The sequence below is a fragment of the Bombus bifarius genome, unplaced genomic scaffold (genome assembly GCF_011952205.1).
Source record: "Bombus bifarius isolate JDL3187 unplaced genomic scaffold, Bbif_JDL3187 scf7180000009243, whole genome shotgun sequence".
Classification (NCBI taxonomy): Eukaryota; Metazoa; Arthropoda; class Insecta; order Hymenoptera; family Apidae; genus Bombus; species Bombus bifarius.
Window position 1 is genome coordinate 3,433,520 of NW_022884989.1, and position 18,817 is coordinate 3,452,336.

An 18,817-nucleotide genomic window follows, 5' to 3' on the forward strand; every position below is an offset into this window, starting at 1 on the left:
CGAACTAACACATTTTAATATAGACGAATCTAGCGCATACTTATAAAGATATCGACAAAGACAGAAAAATCTTTATTCTCTGTAAATTGATATATGATAATAATGTATGTCATAAAAGATACTTAATAAATCAAGTTTCATATATTACATGTTCTAATGTGCGATACATCATTTTAAATATGACTGAGCTCAAATATATTAAACTAAAGGTAAGAAAGAGAGAGAGAGATGGAAATAGCCAACAGCTGACACTAACACGATTGATTCAGCGTAGTTGGTAGCTTGCATTCAGTTGTTGACGAACTGTCGAAGTGAAAGTACAGGTATCGCCATCTGATGAGCAAACTAGACAAGCGTTCGCAAAACGACCGAAACAAGACACTTGAAGAGAGGAATTGATCCAGTGCTTGTGTTGTATGCGCGCGTGCGTATCTAACTGTAAAACTGTTCTTGCGAAGTGAGAAGCAATAGCGGTGACCGTGTATCTTTCGGGGTCTATTTCATTCGTCTGTTCTTCTCGCCGTGAGATAGATCGTTGTTCCGCACATTCGTTAAAAGATATCGCAAGTGACGAACGGGAAAAGACTATTCAACGCATTTACCGTGTTTTCGAACAAAGAGATACATCAGTCGCTACCGAGTCGAAAGAACTACGACACGAGGATCGAATAGTGTTTTCGTATTCAACGGAATTATATTATGTATGTGAAAATGGATGTTAAAAAGGTCATGTACACCGTTGTGAGAGAGGGCAAATTGGCACGCTTGAAGGTAAGGTTTTACCAAATTTTCAATATATGGAAATTTTATCTTGTGCCATAATCACATTTTACAGTCCGCTTCGTCGTATATGTATGTTCGTTCAAAGGGAATGTTTTTTTCTTTAAGTTCCGTAAAAATATCACCCTATTTTTATTATAGATAATCGTGCTTATAAATAAATTCGAACTGCAAGTACGTGGATATATATTAGGATAATTGATGTAACAAACATTTTACTGGCTAGTAGCGAATAATTACGCTAATTAAATACTAATGCCTTATTTGAGAATATATATCTTTGTACGAGAATGCGTCTATAGATTTCTCACTTAATTTGTATAAAAATATCTTAAAAATTGTATTGTTTGTGCATCTTTCTAAGAGTAAGATATATTTTATATATTATCTACGATCTTGATGTTTCGAAGAAGTGAAGTTCATAGTAACCAAAAATAATTAAATCTGTGTTGCATCTATAGATTTTAAATTATAATTCTTCTTCCTTAATTTTTCTAACTATACAAGCCAACGTTTTTATGTAAAAATTTTTTGTAACTTACATTCTCGCACAATGATTTATTAGGATTAATCTCAGAAAACCCCTAACACAAAATGAACGAATTTCCGTATAAATCGTTCGACGGTTAAGTTAACCTCAAAATCAGCGAATTCTATATAAAATAATTTACCCTTATTTCACTTCATTATACTCAAGACATATACTTTCATATGATACGTATAATAGACGATCTTATTGATAAACAAAACATTTTATTTCGGTACGACGTCTAATAATACCTAAGATACTTATATATGTTAATACTTAACAAAGTTCATGTAATTTATTCGAATTTCTAGATAACTAAGAAATTAATGAATTATCATTACTTTATGTCGAATATTTTCATGTTGAATTTAATTTCTTTTAAGTACAAATAACCATAGTTGCATTTGAGCGGCGAAAGGAATTTTTCTCGAATACTTTCTCGCCCCTAAAATAAATCTAGCGAGCTGAGTATGCTCTTTCTTTTTCGTTTTTCTCACGTTTTTACGTGGCCACGCACGCTTATTCGAAATAGCAACGCGCTGTTTTAATGACATCTCGTGTGCGTGCGACCGCATACATACGTGTTATGAAACTTCGAATGTGGTTGGCCTTCTACCAATTCGTGGCGTTCTCATCTTACTCGGTGACTGGCGCGCAGGACACGCAACGCGATAACAAGCAAAAAAGAAAAAAAGAAAGGGAGAAAAATCAAATTCACCACCTTTTTGTACGTAAACTTATTACAATCAAGAGAAAGAATCTTCAACTCTTTTTATTTCACATTTATCGTAGTATATGAGCAATTCAAATGGTGTACAAATAAGCTAACCTTTTCCTAGGAACATTAAATAAACTCGATGTACTTTCGTGTGCGATTGTGACGAGCGATTTCAGGTTAGTCACGTTTACAGCACATTCTGAACAGCACATTAAGAACCTTCATTTAGATGGAAAATTTTACAAAGCGCAAAGAAGACCCGAATATACTAGGTATAACGGACCCAAAATTTGCGTCCCCAAACCTGCGGTTGATAACTGTACAAAGCACAAAGAAAACCCGAATATACTGGGTACAGCAGATTCAAAACGTTGTCATTTGCTAGCCTACGATGTCGCAAGGGAGAAGACCTAGGTTATGGAACACTTAAGTATTGACATTTTCTTTTTCCTGAGCCGATGGTAAAAAGGATCAAGGGATCTTTCCAGATATTCGGATTTGTTTGCTTTACCGTTATTAATAAATCCGAATCCGAGAATAAATCCGAATACCTGGAAAGGACCTTTGACCTTCATTAACCTCTAAGGCTAAGGAAAGAGAAAGTGCCAATACTTAAGTGTTCCATAACTTAGACCTTCTCCCCTGCAACATCATGGGCTAGCAGGTAACAACGTTTTGGATATATTTTATCAACCATTTGTTTGTGTTAGAACAATTTGCATGTCTGCTAGATAAAGAATAGTTGAATTCGATAAAGAAACAACTTAACAAAACGCATAAATGTGCTCAACTTCAGTTTCATGGATTATTATCAGAACTAAAAGGGACAGTAAAGGGAATAGCTAGTGGACTATCGTTATCGGAATCATTCGGTTATCAGATTCCTCTGATTCTGTTCTCTCACGTGTTTGCATAAACGGAGTTCTATCGTGACCGTATCTCAAGTAGGAAATAGCCACGACAAGCAGCAGTTATATTTAGTAGGTTGAGACATCCATAGACGCTAATGGGGAAGCCTGCTTGGTTAGGTTTCCGTGCGTATTACTTACGTGCCTTTTGTACGTGTGTATATATCTACTCTCACTGTAACGTATCGAAAATACATAAGAGTAAAGTTGAAACGTGGGAGGGAATGAGTTCGGTAAGAAAAGGGCTAACGTTGTCATCTATATGGATTTGTTGATGTTATTGAAAATCACGAATGAAAAAGTATTTTTTGTTTTAATAGAAATATCAGTTCCGCTCCTTTAACGTGATAGGAAAAAATCATTCAGATATAAAATAAAAGCTGCTATGTTATTAAACATACATGAAATTTATATACTGATGTATTTATTCGTTTGATATGAACCGTGTTCATTCGTTTCAAATATGTCTTCTTGCTGTTCCATATTTCTTGTATCTTTTAGTTTACGTTTGCTTTAAAGCTTATCCAATTTCGTACTGTAATTTACACCGAATTTACACTGTTCACATTGGAGGACCACTGCGGATGGAACTAGGATGAAAGCGACGTCTTTCGGTGAATCGTCCATAGTGAAACAGTGTAAATTCGGCTTTACTTGCTACTTGGCTAAACTACTCGCCTTGTCTGAACCAGCCTGTAGAGTTGCAGCTACTAAAATGTCACGTTGTCATATCAACTTGCAATTGTTTCTTTCTTCGATAGGTAATTAGCGTAATTGTAGAATATTGTAAGGAATAATTTATAATTGTCTCCAGCAATTTATCACTCACTTTTTCAAAGATCAGTGGATTTTTATTCAAGAGATCAATAGCAATATTTTATTCATAATTCCAGTTTCTAATTAATTCTCTTAACCTTAATTAAATTTAGCGCATATATTATTTTAATTGGTTTCGGCGGCAAGGTTTTGAAAGACACGCAGTCGGTTAAAATATACAGATCGTAGAATTGATTAGCCACACGGATATCGATAATTTGTGGAAGACCATAATTACATATTTGGAATGAAAATTCTTGATAGAGGTCAATGTCGGCATATTGATCAGGTTTGAAAATTTAAATGCTATTCAACGTATAATTTAGTGAGGTTAATACGGTAGTTATCGCGGCTACATTGTTATAGTGCTCGTGTTAACACGTCGCGTACATTATTCCTGGCTGTCTAGTGCCAAACTCATTCGATCTGGTTTCGAACCAGCAATCAATTTACTTTGCACAATAATGTTTGCTCTTGATACACGAATGGCTTGAACGTCAGCTTCCAATTAGATATTAAAATTTATCTCCTTCTAATTCTTCTATATTTATCTGATAGGTTTGCAAATCAACATTTTATGTTTGTTGATATTTGGTTTAGTTCTGGTTTCCTTACAGTATAATAAGATTGTTAAAAGGTTTGGTAAAGTAACAGAACGGTTGTTTCCTTCTGGAATATACATAATAAATTATTTCCTAAATATTGAGAAGAAGATTTATATGGATCTGTGGAATTTTGTTATAATTTTAGGTTTATTAGAAGGTATGAAAATACTAATCATGAAATATCGTGAATTTAATGTTACAAACTTTGCTAAATTTAGATTATGTATTTGTTTTGGATTGTGTTCCAACATATTTGGCTACAGTACTACGCAGAAACACAGGCGTAGGCGATAAATGGTGTATTTGCCGTGAATATTTAGAAACCAAGCGGATGCAGCTGTCATTTGATTTCTTCCAACCGACTACATATCATCGATCGTGATTGTCTAAAGCTTCACATAAATTGAACAATGGTATCCACAAATACCTACGTTCAACGTGTATTTTATCACGCCATTTCCCTATTATATTTCCCTACAATGTTTCATTTTCATAACGCTTCAATCGAAATGTTTTAGAGGTTTCCTATTATTCGTGGTTCGTAAATAATTAATTAAATGCAACAAATTTAATTAGTCAAAATAATGCTGGGAAATGAGATCGAGAAAGTCAGAATATCTTTTTTCGCAGTATATTCGTTATTAAAGTTTCCAAAGAAATAACTTGCTTAATTAAATAAATATTTTATTCATAATATTATTTTATATGACACTGATAAAGTGATTAAGTATATTTAAAAATCAGTGTTATAATTATAATATTCATGTTTCTCAGAAAAACGTACGAAAAAATGTATTTTATTCAAAATGCAAAAAGTGGTCCAAAGATTTGGATGTGAACATACAATACAACGACCATAAGCTGTTTTTGCGTGAAACGTGCAAATAACAATATGGGTTTCATGTAAATCCGTATCAATGTCTATGTGTTCTGATCGAAAATTAAATAGCAAATCGATCATTAAATCAACTGTTACGAGGCGTTTAATTTCACAGAATTGAAATGTTGCGATGTAATAAACCGATTCGTGAGTGAAACAAATCTTTGACCTTTCGGTTATACTGGATTCTCGATAAAACATTTCTGTCTTTCTATGTAAATTTTCATCGAAGTAATGCCAGTTGTTGACATTTATTAACGTTTTCATAGAAACAAAGTTACGAACAAGTCGTTTTCTCTTTCCTTTGATTACAGCTTCACGTTTATCCCTTTTGTAGCCTTTCTCTTATACTACGACAAATTGTCAAAAAATGAAACGTATCGTCACTGATACGTAAGAGTTTCCAGACAAATTTTTCTGTACTGATCGATAATCTCAAATTTTATTCCAAATAGTAATAATTTGAGGTGGTATGGTGATAGGTGCGTAAGGAACTACTCTTGGTGTTTTTAACGAACAATAGTTTATTTACAACTAATCAACAATCAGAGTTAACAATTAACGATTAACAATTATACTTAACAGACAACAGGTAACAACTAACAAATAACGATAGACACCGAGAGATCATTCGACGCGTTGCTATGCAAATAGTACCGAGGAGTTACACATTTAATGGCACAAGACAGACTGACTCTGCTTTTGTTTCGGATCGCGCAGATTCTTCCCTTCGTAGCCCATCGATATCCCCCACTAGCGTGCATTCATTAGATGTGCCGCCAGTGCTGGCACGTGTATGCTCTTCCGAGAATTCGGCGGAAAGAGTGTGAAGATATCGATGGTACATTGGGCACGTCGGTGTTGCGCTTTGGCGGCGTCGCGCTTTGCATCCGGAGCCGTTGAAAAGTTCCGTGGCCCGTGCCGCCACAAATTATAGATATTTGAAAAACGATACTTCAAAGAATTTTTTTTTACAACATCGTCCATTTGGCGTACTGTTCTCTTTTGGTTTTAATATTTCAATATCAATAAATATCGCTATTAAAATTCTTTTGATGTCGCGTATTCATGTTATTACCTAAACTTCTCGTGGATATCGCTCTCGAAATACGAAGTGAGAAATTTATCTGAAAATATTTATATCGCTGTACGTTTTACGCCAGTAGATACTATATATCTATTTCGTTTAAAATCAAAAGAATTTTAATGTTTTTTTATAGAATTCTAAATATACAGGGTGGTTGGTAACTGGTGGTACGAGCGGAAAGGGAGTGATTCTACGCGAAAAAAGAAGTCGAAAATATAGAATACAAATTTTTCCTTTGAGGCTTTGTTTTCGAGAAAATCGACTTTGAATCTTCGCTCGGTACGCGTGCGGTACGTTATAACGGATCTCGCTATGGATCGTTGTCTCGATGGAAAAATTTAAAAAAAAAAGAAAAAAAGATTTAAAAAAAAATTTTTTATTCTATATTTTCGACCTCTTTTTTCGCGTAGAATCACCCCCTTTCTGCTTGTACCACCAGTTACCAACCACCCTGTATAAAAATGTGTGTGTACGCACGTGAGCGCGCGCGCGCGTGAGAGAGATTGAATGAAAAAAATCTACTGCAGCACGCGTTCAATCTTCGGTTGGGTTAGGTTTGGTTTGGTTGACTCATCGGTGGGTCATAAGCTGTGTTTCTAACGGACGACGAGGTCCACTGCTTGTTACAATAATAGAAAACATATACTAGAAGTAGTATCACACGAAATACTATAGACAAATGCTGTAATAGATAGGATCACAGCACTCTTAAAGTTATTAAAAGATAATTAAAAGCGCTTAATACGATTCTTTGATTAAAATGTGATGAGCCACGCTTAATTGCACAACGAGTACAACAACACGGCTTTCCCGTTTTTCACGCGTTTTTTTCCTTTCCTTGAAGATTACCCGTAATTGCATTGTCGCGTTACGTAATCGTTAGTTATCATCGAAACCTTAGGTCAGATAGCTTGTTTTGTGTTGAATATGCCTTGAAAAGAATATTTTGCAATCTCGATTACAAAATGAAAATTTTACATCGATATGTAATATTTAGAAGCATTTAATTCCTAAGTTATTACGAATAGATTAATTTATGATATAATTATCAGGTTGTGAATATTTATGCGTTTCTGAGAAATTTGAATATCGAAAAATATTCAAAGTATTCGAAGTAAAGTAACTTTTAATTTTCTTTGTTGATAATATTGGTTGTCGTCTATATGTTTATAGCTATTTTTACTATATCGATTTTCATACAAATTTACGTAAAACGCGAAATTTAGTGTAACGTATGAGCTTAGTTCGTCATGAATTCGAACAATATTCAAGGTATTCTAAGTAAAGTAACTTTTAATTTTCTTTGTTGATTATGTTGGTTGTCGTCTATATGTTAATAGCTATTTTTACTATATCGATTTTCATAAAAATTTACGTAAAACGCGAAATTCAGTGTAACGTATGAGCTTAGTTCGTCATGAATTGACAATTGCCACGAAAGTGAAATATAATGCTATAAAAGCTGTAAGAGAAATAAAATCGACATTAATTGAACTATATAAAGGTAATTGGTTTAAATATATTTAAAGCTGACGTTACAATTAATTGTAAGGGGAAAAATAAATCGGTAATATTGAGACATCAAAATATATTGCCTTGAGTTTCATCTTCTAATAACTCATTGGCCATGAGTCAACCCACGTAAAACTGAAATCCAAAATTTCTTAGTCAGTGTTCTTCATACACGATGAATGAGTGCTTTAATAGTCGAGTTCAAATTACGCAACGCGGTCAAGCTGTCGAACTAGCACATTTTATGTCAGTTTCTCGCGTGGTGGGAAATTACATAACTTCAATTCTTGTGATTCAAGGCTGACACCAATTTTCACTACGCTCAGGATCTTGATTTCACGAAGACCTCTTGACCGATTGCTGCTACAGCGGTAATTACGTTGAAATCACAATCGCGATCGTAAAGCGGCGAACGTAGAAACCGGCTCGTTTTACCTCGAATAAAATATTCAGGGATATTCAGTTGAGATTGCATGTGGAAAAATAGACGACCATGTTGATGCTTCTGTCGCTAAAAATATGTAGATATACAGCACGTTTGCCTGTTGTTGCAAGTTTGCTACGTTAATTCAAGGATAAAACTGACATAGTGTTCTTCTGACAGAAGTAAAATGATTTTTTATATTTTCCACGATCCAGAGGGATGTTTAGAGCGATAATTTTAGAAATTGCAGAGTTGCAGCAACAAAGACGCAACACCGATGTTCAATTTACTTAATTTATATTAGATTTAGGTTTATTTATCCAAAAATGCAAAATTTTATTGCCAACGAATATTATTTGACTACGAATTTATAGCGTGTTACAATGTTACCATTATCGTATCATGTTAACATGATAATGATACGAACACCTGCATGTGATACATAAATGAACTAGAAAAATTTGATGAATTTGGCTTTTGACCGGCTCGTTTGATTTTTTTTTCTTCTAAGGAAACGAAAGATACTCTAACGTCTCTGATTCAGTGGAATTTAATTTCTTAAATAAATTGTTCATCACATAGCATAATTGTTGCAAGTGTATCTTTAGTTGTACCATACGAGAACTGTAGCCAATTAAATGCGAAGTTGTGAAACGTAAATAAAAATTGTTTTCGTGGAAACGTTTAATTTTCACTCGCGCTTCAGTTAATTCGATATCATATCATAAAAAGATTAATTTAGATATTTATTTTCGTTGAGTCACGTTTGTTTCGTGACTTGACTTCTGTTCTTTTCCTTCTTCGTCGTAGATTGCCAGATATTATGATTAAGCTTAATTAAAATATATGTAGCTATTTGTCATAACGAGATAATTATTAAATATTACATTCCTGTTACTGAATAATTTATGGTGTGATTTATCTTTGAATTACTCCTACTTGTACTTACGGATACATGAATATTTATAATCAGACCACAAACGATAGTTAATTAGGATAATTTCGTGATTTTATTTTAATAAGTTTAGTAAAAACTAATTTTCTACTCCTATTCAAAATGCACGTGTCAAATCGGTACTAGATCTAGCCTTCCTTCGTGCTATTCGTATTTTAAAATAATGTTTTGAATATTCCAAGTGTGTATTCAAGCAGAGGTCCGATAAATTTATTAAATCTAGATATATTCTTTAATTAGAATTATGTATATGTTAAGATCGATGTGTTAAAAAACGAACGTATTATAGCTGATATCAAATGCAGAAATCTACAACCACGTTATATTTAAACGAAATTTATGAACATTTCCAATGAAGAAATCGTTAATGTTGGCTAGCTGCCTCGAACTATTCACGGTCACAATAAGATTTGCTTTTCTCCTCGACTGCTTGTAGCCACGACGATCGAATCAAATTGAATTGAAACATCGTATCAAAAAAAAAAAAAAAAATATTCAAGGAGCTTGCCTAAAAAATATATATTCGATAAATAATTGAATCGACTATTCTATTGTAAAACGAGAAATAAATTATACCGAGTGTCCCACTTTACCCAAACAAGATTAAAATCAGGATAAGATAAGAAAACATATAAAAACAGATATCGACCTAGTATCGTAACTGTAACTTTGTCAATTACCAATCTGATTCGTAGATATACCGTTGCAAAATGCGTAGCAAAGGCAACTCATTGAAATTCACTTAGATGGAGAATTGTTCGGTCGCGAAATAGGTTAAGATCGCAATGAACGGTAACCATTCAGCGAATTCCCGTTGCAAGGTTATGTTTTCTTCGTCTTGAGCGCCGCTTTCGAAACACATTTCATACGGATGCGAATCACCTCAGCAGCGGACAAGACAGTATAAAATCTAGGTTAGGATTGTGCACATGTGTAACGCCTAAACGTTCCAATTACCGAAATAACTTTCAGTTACGACACAAAAATACGTTTTCTTCCTCGATGCCGCGATCTTTACGTTTTTTCTCGCCACATTTTTACGAAGAATCTCGAGCAACATCTTGTTGCCTTCGGTGCGATTATTCGACGATAAAACGTATACGAATTTATTTACGTTGATACCAATTCAGCTGAGCTACGGTTGCTGGATTTTTGCACGCCGATATCATTTTTACCTCACGAAACGAAAAGGCTTATCCGGGTATCGCATTTATCGGGAAAATCTTTTAAGAAAAAAGAAAATTAATTGTACAACGTACTACAGACTATAATAAGTATGTAGAAATTTTTCACAGCCTATTTTCATATCTAAGATATTTTTTAATAATATTTTTGACAATGACCCCGGAAAAACGCAACAGCATTAGTCTCTTGTAAGGCATTGTAAAAAATATATAACGTTTATTAAAAATCCACTAAATTGTTTAGAATTATTTATCGCACGAATCGTTTACGTACTTGTACATATAAGAGGAAAATAAGTCAGGGATTGCGTATTATTGGAAAAAATTTTGTTTGATCGTCAGTCGCTTTGTATCTATCAGATGCCTCGCCTAATGATATTTAAATTAGTTCCATATTTCAGCTCAGAACATGCATAAATACATCATAAATTATAGCTACAATATTTTTTTGCATTTTGTTATAATGAAGATTTATGTTCTTTTCATTTCTCCATAATTCATTCGAGTTTATAATATGTAATCCTTATCTAATCAAACGGATGCTGATAGTAACGTGTAAGTAGCATTGTGTACGAGATTATTGTCCGTCGTGTAATTAAGAAGATACAATTTGTGAATTAAAGATTTTGTTCTTCTCTCGGATGAAGCTTTTACTTCGTCAGCATTTACTACGTGAAAAGATAAATTTGCATGTATTTTACTTCAGAAATTTTCATTAGAAAAAATTTCTTCTCCGAAGTACCATAAGTCTAGATTAGATAGTAACTATTATCATCGTGTTGTTGGACTTTATGCCTGTTTATTGATTGGATAGTGTAAAATCTATAACAGACTCTATAAATAGAACAGCATTATAGCCAATATCTAGATATCTATTTCGAATTGAACATGCACGTGCCGATATAACTGTTGACAGTCATTGAATATATTTTTGTTTCAAATCGATGAAACATCAATGTCAGTCGTTGTAATAGACTTAATCGATGAGGCAAAGTCTCGGATTGATCTAACTCGATATGTTAATATCTTTATTTTTGTCTCTTATTTTTTAACTATACAAATGTTCAGAATATTTTGTACTTAATTGCAGATAAAGTTGAGAGAAATGAGTAATAATAATAAAATCGTATTGTATATAGTGCGTTATATGTAGATTAAGAAACGAACTAGACATTGATTAATTGCGGTTATAGGAATTATTTGTCGAGATGCTTTCATAGAGATAGAAGATTATTACTCAGAGCTTAGGGATTATTGCTTAGTTACTTTGGCTTATAATACGTAAGATACAGCACACTTTCATTGCAGAGATAATTGCGTCGCATTTCAAATATTAATTTTTATTCGCCTCGAGTAATAACAGATTACTGAGCGCAACATTATCAATTATTAAACTAATATAAATTATCTTAAACACAGAGTTTTTACCGTACCATCATTTATATCGCTATAATAAAATACTTGAAGCATGTGCTTTCCGTTTGATTTATTTATACTCATATGCAGTGTTATCTATTCAAATATTCGAGATTCTTTCCAACTCATGATCATCCTTTGATATATACATAATTTTTCATTCTTTGGTAATATCTTCGAGATCTGTTCATATCTTGAAAATTAGTAAGATATAGTAAATCCATTTCTCCTTTATTAAGTATATAAGTATACGAACACATCTTAAATATGAAATCATTTTTTATACTTCTTATATATATTTATGTTAAACGAGTCTGTCAATAGGTAGCGGAGAATAAATGGTGTTTTAAAAATAGTAGAATTTAATATAAAATAAGGATTAAAATAGTATTTATATCTACTTATTTATGTCGAAGTTTATCTTAGAATAGAAAGAGGAAATGCCTGGATGAATGTATAATAAAAATATATTTAAGTATAAGTACAGTGTATGCTAGTCCAGATCCGCGCGCTGGTGTCACTTAAAATTCGTGATAAAAAAAGGAGTAGCTGAGCAATAGCTTAACTTGACTGTCTTTTTATATTTTTGTATGCTTTTAATCGCAAAAGTGATTAAACACGATATTACGATGAAGTAGCGAAGTTAAAATAGTTGTTCAAAACACGGCCAAGACTGTAGCCAAGACTAGTCTCGTGGTCGAATGCTTGCACTTTTTATATGTTGAGTTTGTAGAAGTTGAGGGGCAAGGAGAGGATCCTGATTGCCCTACGTAATGGGAAAAATTTAGTGTTGGGCCATGTTCAAAGGTCAGGTCAAAGCCTAACGGTTCATAGTCAGGTAGTGTGGAACGAGGTAGATTTGGGTATGGTCGTTGTCACACTGGCAGCGTTGCTTTATAATGGAGCTCCAAAGCCATGGGCCTATGGGTATTTTCGTAATTAAAAAAAACTGGCTTGTCTACACCCCGCTGCATCATCTGTGCAAAGCATGTTCCTAAGAAAGACTACGAGGCTGAGAGGCCCTTCAAATCGATTTAGTGCTAAACAATACTCAATGGCTTCGAGGACTAGGAAAACTAAATACTAGAAAAGATGTAGAGTTTTCCTAGAAGTGAGAATCACTTCAACAATTTATATTGATAATTTCTTTTGACCTAAAGATGTGGTATTTATATCTTCCTATATTTCTACGTTTATTAATATTAATTCTTTTTATAATAATCTGTAAGAAAATCTAGCTTGTCCTCGTTCATACGGTTCTCCTCTCAAGCTTCCTGTTTATCTTCTACACAATGTCATTTCTAATTTCACGCGAACAAAAAGATATGACATCCTGTATAATACCTAGCTACTCTTGAAGTTGTCGGTAAGGTTATTCGTGTCGAAGTTCCTTACTCTTTTATACGGTATATGCAAGTTGAATTGAACTGTCTAACGTCGCGTTCACATGATCATTGAAATAAATGATGTAAGATCGCGTTATCTCGCTGGTTTGTACGTATATTGGTATTCTTTGTTGATATGAGAAACTTTCCCCAATTACGGACAATAAAATCATATCACCGTATGACTGTAGTAGCAACGTGTAACGCTCCAATGATAGTGCGATAGTGTGAGCGTGGCTTAATCCCCCTGCTACCTAGTCAACCAGTCGAGAAATAATCGCCACAGTGAAAGATTTTATCCAGTACCTTGACACTGGCAAGTTATCTGCCCTTCGTGTCGTATCTCTTCCTGTATCATATTCTGTTCGAAATTAGAATTTTCCTAGTCGATCTTTTGTAATATCTTTCGTAGTAAATGAAAAGTTGAGCGCGTTTCTAATACATTTATATGTTTATTATTTTCTCGATGGACCGATACTTGGAAGAATGACAATATTTCAATATTGAGTTTTAAATCGATATTTTATGCGTAATTGAATCAATTGCTATTATCAATTGATTAGTAACAGGTAAAAAAGTCAATTGCCTCATCAATTAAAGTTGATTAGAGATTAGATTAAAGTAGAGATAAACGAATTATTATTATAAGATCGATTAAAATACGTGGCTATTGTATAGCGAAGTTAAACAATAATTTGTTACACGAAGACAATCGAGAATTTAATAATACAAATCGTGTGCAAAGCTGTTTTGTTGTATCCGAAGCACTTGGAAACTTGGAACGAGTTCTGCATCGTTTCACAACACGTTCGCCAGTTTAAATCTTTATTTAGTCAACCTCGACGAGACGAGAATGTTTCTCCATACGTTCCAAGTATGTACCATCGATTTTTCATTGTCCTTCCTTATCGCTTCTGGCCAAGTCAGCGGTTCACTGACTAAGCAGGTTATTGTCTTTCTACATTGCTGGACGATTGTATGTATCAAGATTCGTGGAAATTTTCTTAAGGACAAATGCGCATCGTAATTTGTCCACGCGCTTCCAAAGACAAGATTGATAGATAAGCCTTGAACAATATTTTACTAAACAAATATATGATTTTGACATTGAATACTGAACAAGATTGTGTGGGTTTTTTAAACGTTTTACTCAAGAATTCAGCAAAGATATTTCCATAGATAATGCAGACAAGATTAAGCATGCAGAATTTAATTAAACAGAAAGATGTATTTAAAAATGAAATTATTCCTAAATTATTCGTCGCATCATGAGGTTGTTTGAACAAGAATTCATTAATATAGAAAACGTAACTTCGTTCTCTGAAAATTTCTCGACTTTAGGTACCAAAATAATTATTCTTTGCTTTTTAAATTAATCCTTCAGAAAGTAAATATTTAACGCTAGATCAAGACCAGTCTCTGATGTGTATTTAAATATACTGTGTATAAAGTGTACATTAAATACGCCAGTAGCATGTCAATATTTTTAGCGATGCCACGAAGAACGATATCGATGAAATTCGTAATTTTAACGAATTTAGCGGTTCTACTGTTACCGTGGATAAAATATATCAGTTTACCTTCTGTGTGACTTATATTTCCATAAATATCTTTCCGCGATATTTCTATATTACGCGTGTATCAAACAAAGCATTCAGTTTCATAAGATACCTCCAAATTTCATTGTTCCATCATCTTTTCCACAATTTTATACTACGCGTAACGGACTTTCGCTTCAGCTTTATACTTCTCTTTGCCTCGCTGATCCGTGTTAACCCCTTTTTCTCGCAGTTGCAATTAATTTGTCCGTGCTGCATACAGCAAGGGAAATCTACGGTGTACGAACGACGGGGATTGAAGAGTGACTCGCGAGGTACATGCGAGTCAACTCTCCCGGCACGTTCTAATATTACTCGGTCGACGAGGTAGTGAGTCAGAGGCATAACCAGGCGCAGAAAAGACGTCACTCAGAATGGAGAGAAAGACTAAAATGCCTCGTGCGCCTACGTTGTCTTTTAATATATTCCGCGATCTTCTATTTACCCTTATTCACGCGGGAAATCAAACAGCGGCTGGAACGTCAAAGGGGAGATTTCCACTGATTAACTGGGTCGTTTCTTAGCCAGAAAGTTTTATTATTATGATGGATTGGCAACTGAGCGATTGCCGAGTTTGTCATTAGGTGGTAATGACAAATAGTAAATAGAATCAACCGACGAAACGAAGGACAGAAACACGATAAGAATATCTTTTCTATTGATTTTCTAATGTCAACACCGTTTCCTGCTTAGAAACGGGGGAATACAAAGTAATCGAAAATAATTGAAAGTAAGGTAACAAAGAGCGTTTCGAGTTTTAAGATGCATATCTTTTGAAAATAGCTGCCAAGTTGACCAAATTTTGTGGAAGATAAATGTACGATTATAAGCATAATATTTTAATATTATGACGAATAATATTGTGAAGATTTTGAAGAAGATGAGACGTATTTATAGCTGCAAAACCAAATATTGCAGAAAGGCAATTTTGGTAACATAGAGTTGATCGACAAAGTAACGAATTTTTCGATTGTTTTCTTGTAAAGAATAGAAAGTATAGCTTATCATTTTCTTCCTCTGTGCTCTTCGGAAGATAAAGATAGATTAAATGTAGTTTAGTTTTAGGATAGTCTCGATCTTGCAAAATATAACTACGCGTGGACCGATTTTAAACGGAAGATCTGTAAATAAAAAAAATTCTTAGGAATTGAAGTCACGGGTTAACTTGTCTTCTGTGATGAACGAGTTAAATCGTCATATATTTTCCTTTTTCAATATCATACCTTACGAACGGAATTTTTACAAGGACGGATTTCCGGGAATCCCACCTTTAAATATATTTTTCTCGCCTACGGGCACGTGTTTCACTAATCGGATTGAAATTTCCAGAAAGCATAGATTTGAAAACAATCGACTCGTGTTATGTTATTGAATTATGGTTATAGGATGGAAGATTTTCAAGTCCGGGGATTTTCCGTTCGAACGATATCTTTTTTTTATTCGTTTCTGTTGCTGTTTTCTCACATTGGAAGGATTATTTCCACGAATAACGAAACAACTTTTTAAGCATGAGAAGAAAATGAAAACCGATATCTGGCAACTCGTATTCAAATTATTTTAATAATCGGACCTTCGAAGTACGTACTTGTCGCTATAATGTGACTTGAAATTTCAGTATCTATGATGAGAAAGAAATTTTCCAGATAATATCACCTATCGCGTAATACATATGTATGAATGCGCGTTTCTTATCACAAGGTGTAATTTGTGTTTTACCTTGACTTACAAAATAATACATTTTCTTTTTTTTTTAGTTTTAAAAAGATGATATATTGTCTATTAATGCTTTGTAATGCGTTTATTCATGTTACGTGAATCATTTCGTTTCTATATGAAACATCGAGGACAAAGGCGAAGTCATATGTTTTCTTCGCAAATATGACTTTATAACGTTAATTTGTTCCAGTAAGCTGTATTGATCACATTCGTACACCAAATCCAAATAACGTGACAGAATCGGTTGTTACATCGAGTATTTTACGTTGACATCTATCTTTTAGACAGCGAATTATTTGATTTATTGCGTCGTGGATTTAGTCCACGATTTTTCTATCATACGAAGCCTTTCGTTATTTATTCAAGACGTCTTCCAGGATGTCCTTTAATTAGTCTTCTGACGATCAATAGCAACTTAGACGTCATAACTGTACGATTGTTATTAATGTACGGTACATATGCCCTGTAAATGACATTTCTATTTAAATTTTCGTTCGTGGACTTTATCGGTCCGCAAAAGGTCATCTTGAAGGAGGAGGATCCTCTCTGACGTTCATTAACATTTTACGGACGATGTGACGACGATAATGTCGATTATTAGCAACTTGCTAATTTCTTGTAAATATTCGTGAATCATCACCCAAGAATGTGTTTGACCAATCCAAGTAAGTTCTTATTTTGAAGTCGTATTTAACGGATAACAATGCAGAATATGTTGTATTCTGTGTTTTGATGTTTAACCATCTAAATATTGTTATCACAGTTTAAAGCGATTTGAAAGTTTCTTATTTATTTAAATCCTTTATTTACATCCTTATTGTATTTACTTGTAATTGTATTAACTTGAAGGACGAAACAAACAGATTGCTTGATATTTATATATTTCTATCTTGATAACTTAATTGTTGTGTATATTACGTTGCTAAAAGCGTTCCATTTAACAATCATTCATAAAGATGTCAATCTGTTAAAAAGTTTAGTCGTTTAAAAATCAGTTAAATCGACTTCTTCGGCTTTAACTTCATGAACCTAGAATCAAACATACGATAAACGCTTATTAAACACGACATAGTACCACGTCAGAATAATTTACTTATAATTCTCGATGAGAATTGACTGTAAAATTCTTGCAAAAAAAAAAAAAAAAGAAAGAAACGTATTTGTATATGTGCAAGTATATCTTAACACAATTAGTTTATTGACTTACAGTCAAAACTTCTACAAAGAACGAAACAAAACTACATCTATAAGTCACCCAGCAGATCTCACAAAGGATATATCTTAACAAACACGAAAATGGTACCCCATTGGGGGTAGTCACCCACATGATAATCAAACAGATAAAAAATTCTACCAAATGTCCAAATTGGACAAATTGTGAATGTGAAATTTTAAATTAAAAAAAAAATCTATAAGCCGTATGCTTACAATTATTACGGGGCACAGGCGTTTCAATTAGTCTCGAGGATTCCGCGGAATTTAATTCTTTTTTGTTATTTTGCTAAATACTTAAACTCTCAAATGAGACATACGTTTGTTCATATAAATTCGTACGATCTTTCTACAAAATGTTTACCTCACGTCGATTCTCAATAAGATAAATAAGAACGATGAAAAATGATATGGACATGATTCATTGTCATTTATCTCTGAATAATACCCAGTTGCAAAACACCTTTAATTCTAGATTGCATTATGTAAAAGACCAATAATTTACACGTTTTATGATTATGATTTCTAAGAATAGGCCGTAAGAAAATGTATGATATAGTCTAAGAAGGTGTCTTTGAAATATAATTAATATAACATGTAGTAATAAAATTGAGACTCATACGTGCATTAGCTTTGCAGAATAAGCAGTATGTTATTATTTTTTTTAATAAATGGATTCACACCCGATCAACAGATACGATTTATGTAGTACATTTGTAATAATGTATCGCCAATTTAACTTTTTCAAATAGTTTTTCCAAGAGCCAAATGAATTGCTCGTGATTTTCAAATTGCATATTCGTACAATAATAAATTCATATAACGAACGAACTGTACATACGGATTGGAAGTATTTCATCATTGTAACTTAAGCAAATCTATGCGGATTCCTTCAATACATATTAATTAATTTGACCTATCATATCATTAACCTGACACGGGAAATGAAGTAATCAGAATTAAATGCCGATCAATGAATTAGTCTATTCGTATAAACAGACTAAAAGGTCCAAGAGTTTCCACTTGTTGAAATCTTTTCTTCTGAAAATTTGTTTTTGCAGTACCAACAAATAAATTGTAACGAAGTAACTT

The 18,817-nt window shown here is 33.4% G+C and overlaps 1 protein-coding gene across 1 annotated transcript in view; it reads left to right on the plus strand.

Moving 5' to 3' along the window:
• Positions 1 to 278: 278 nt before the first annotated feature.
• Positions 279 to 18,817, plus strand: part of LOC117214709 (protein fem-1 homolog CG6966) — a 40,072-nt gene continuing 21,533 nt past the window's right edge. The window contains exon 1 of the mRNA XM_033460979.1: positions 279 to 771. Coding sequence (XP_033316870.1) covers positions 700 to 771 — 72 coding nt within the window. The 5' untranslated portion in view covers positions 279 to 699. The remainder of the gene's footprint in view (positions 772 to 18,817) is intronic.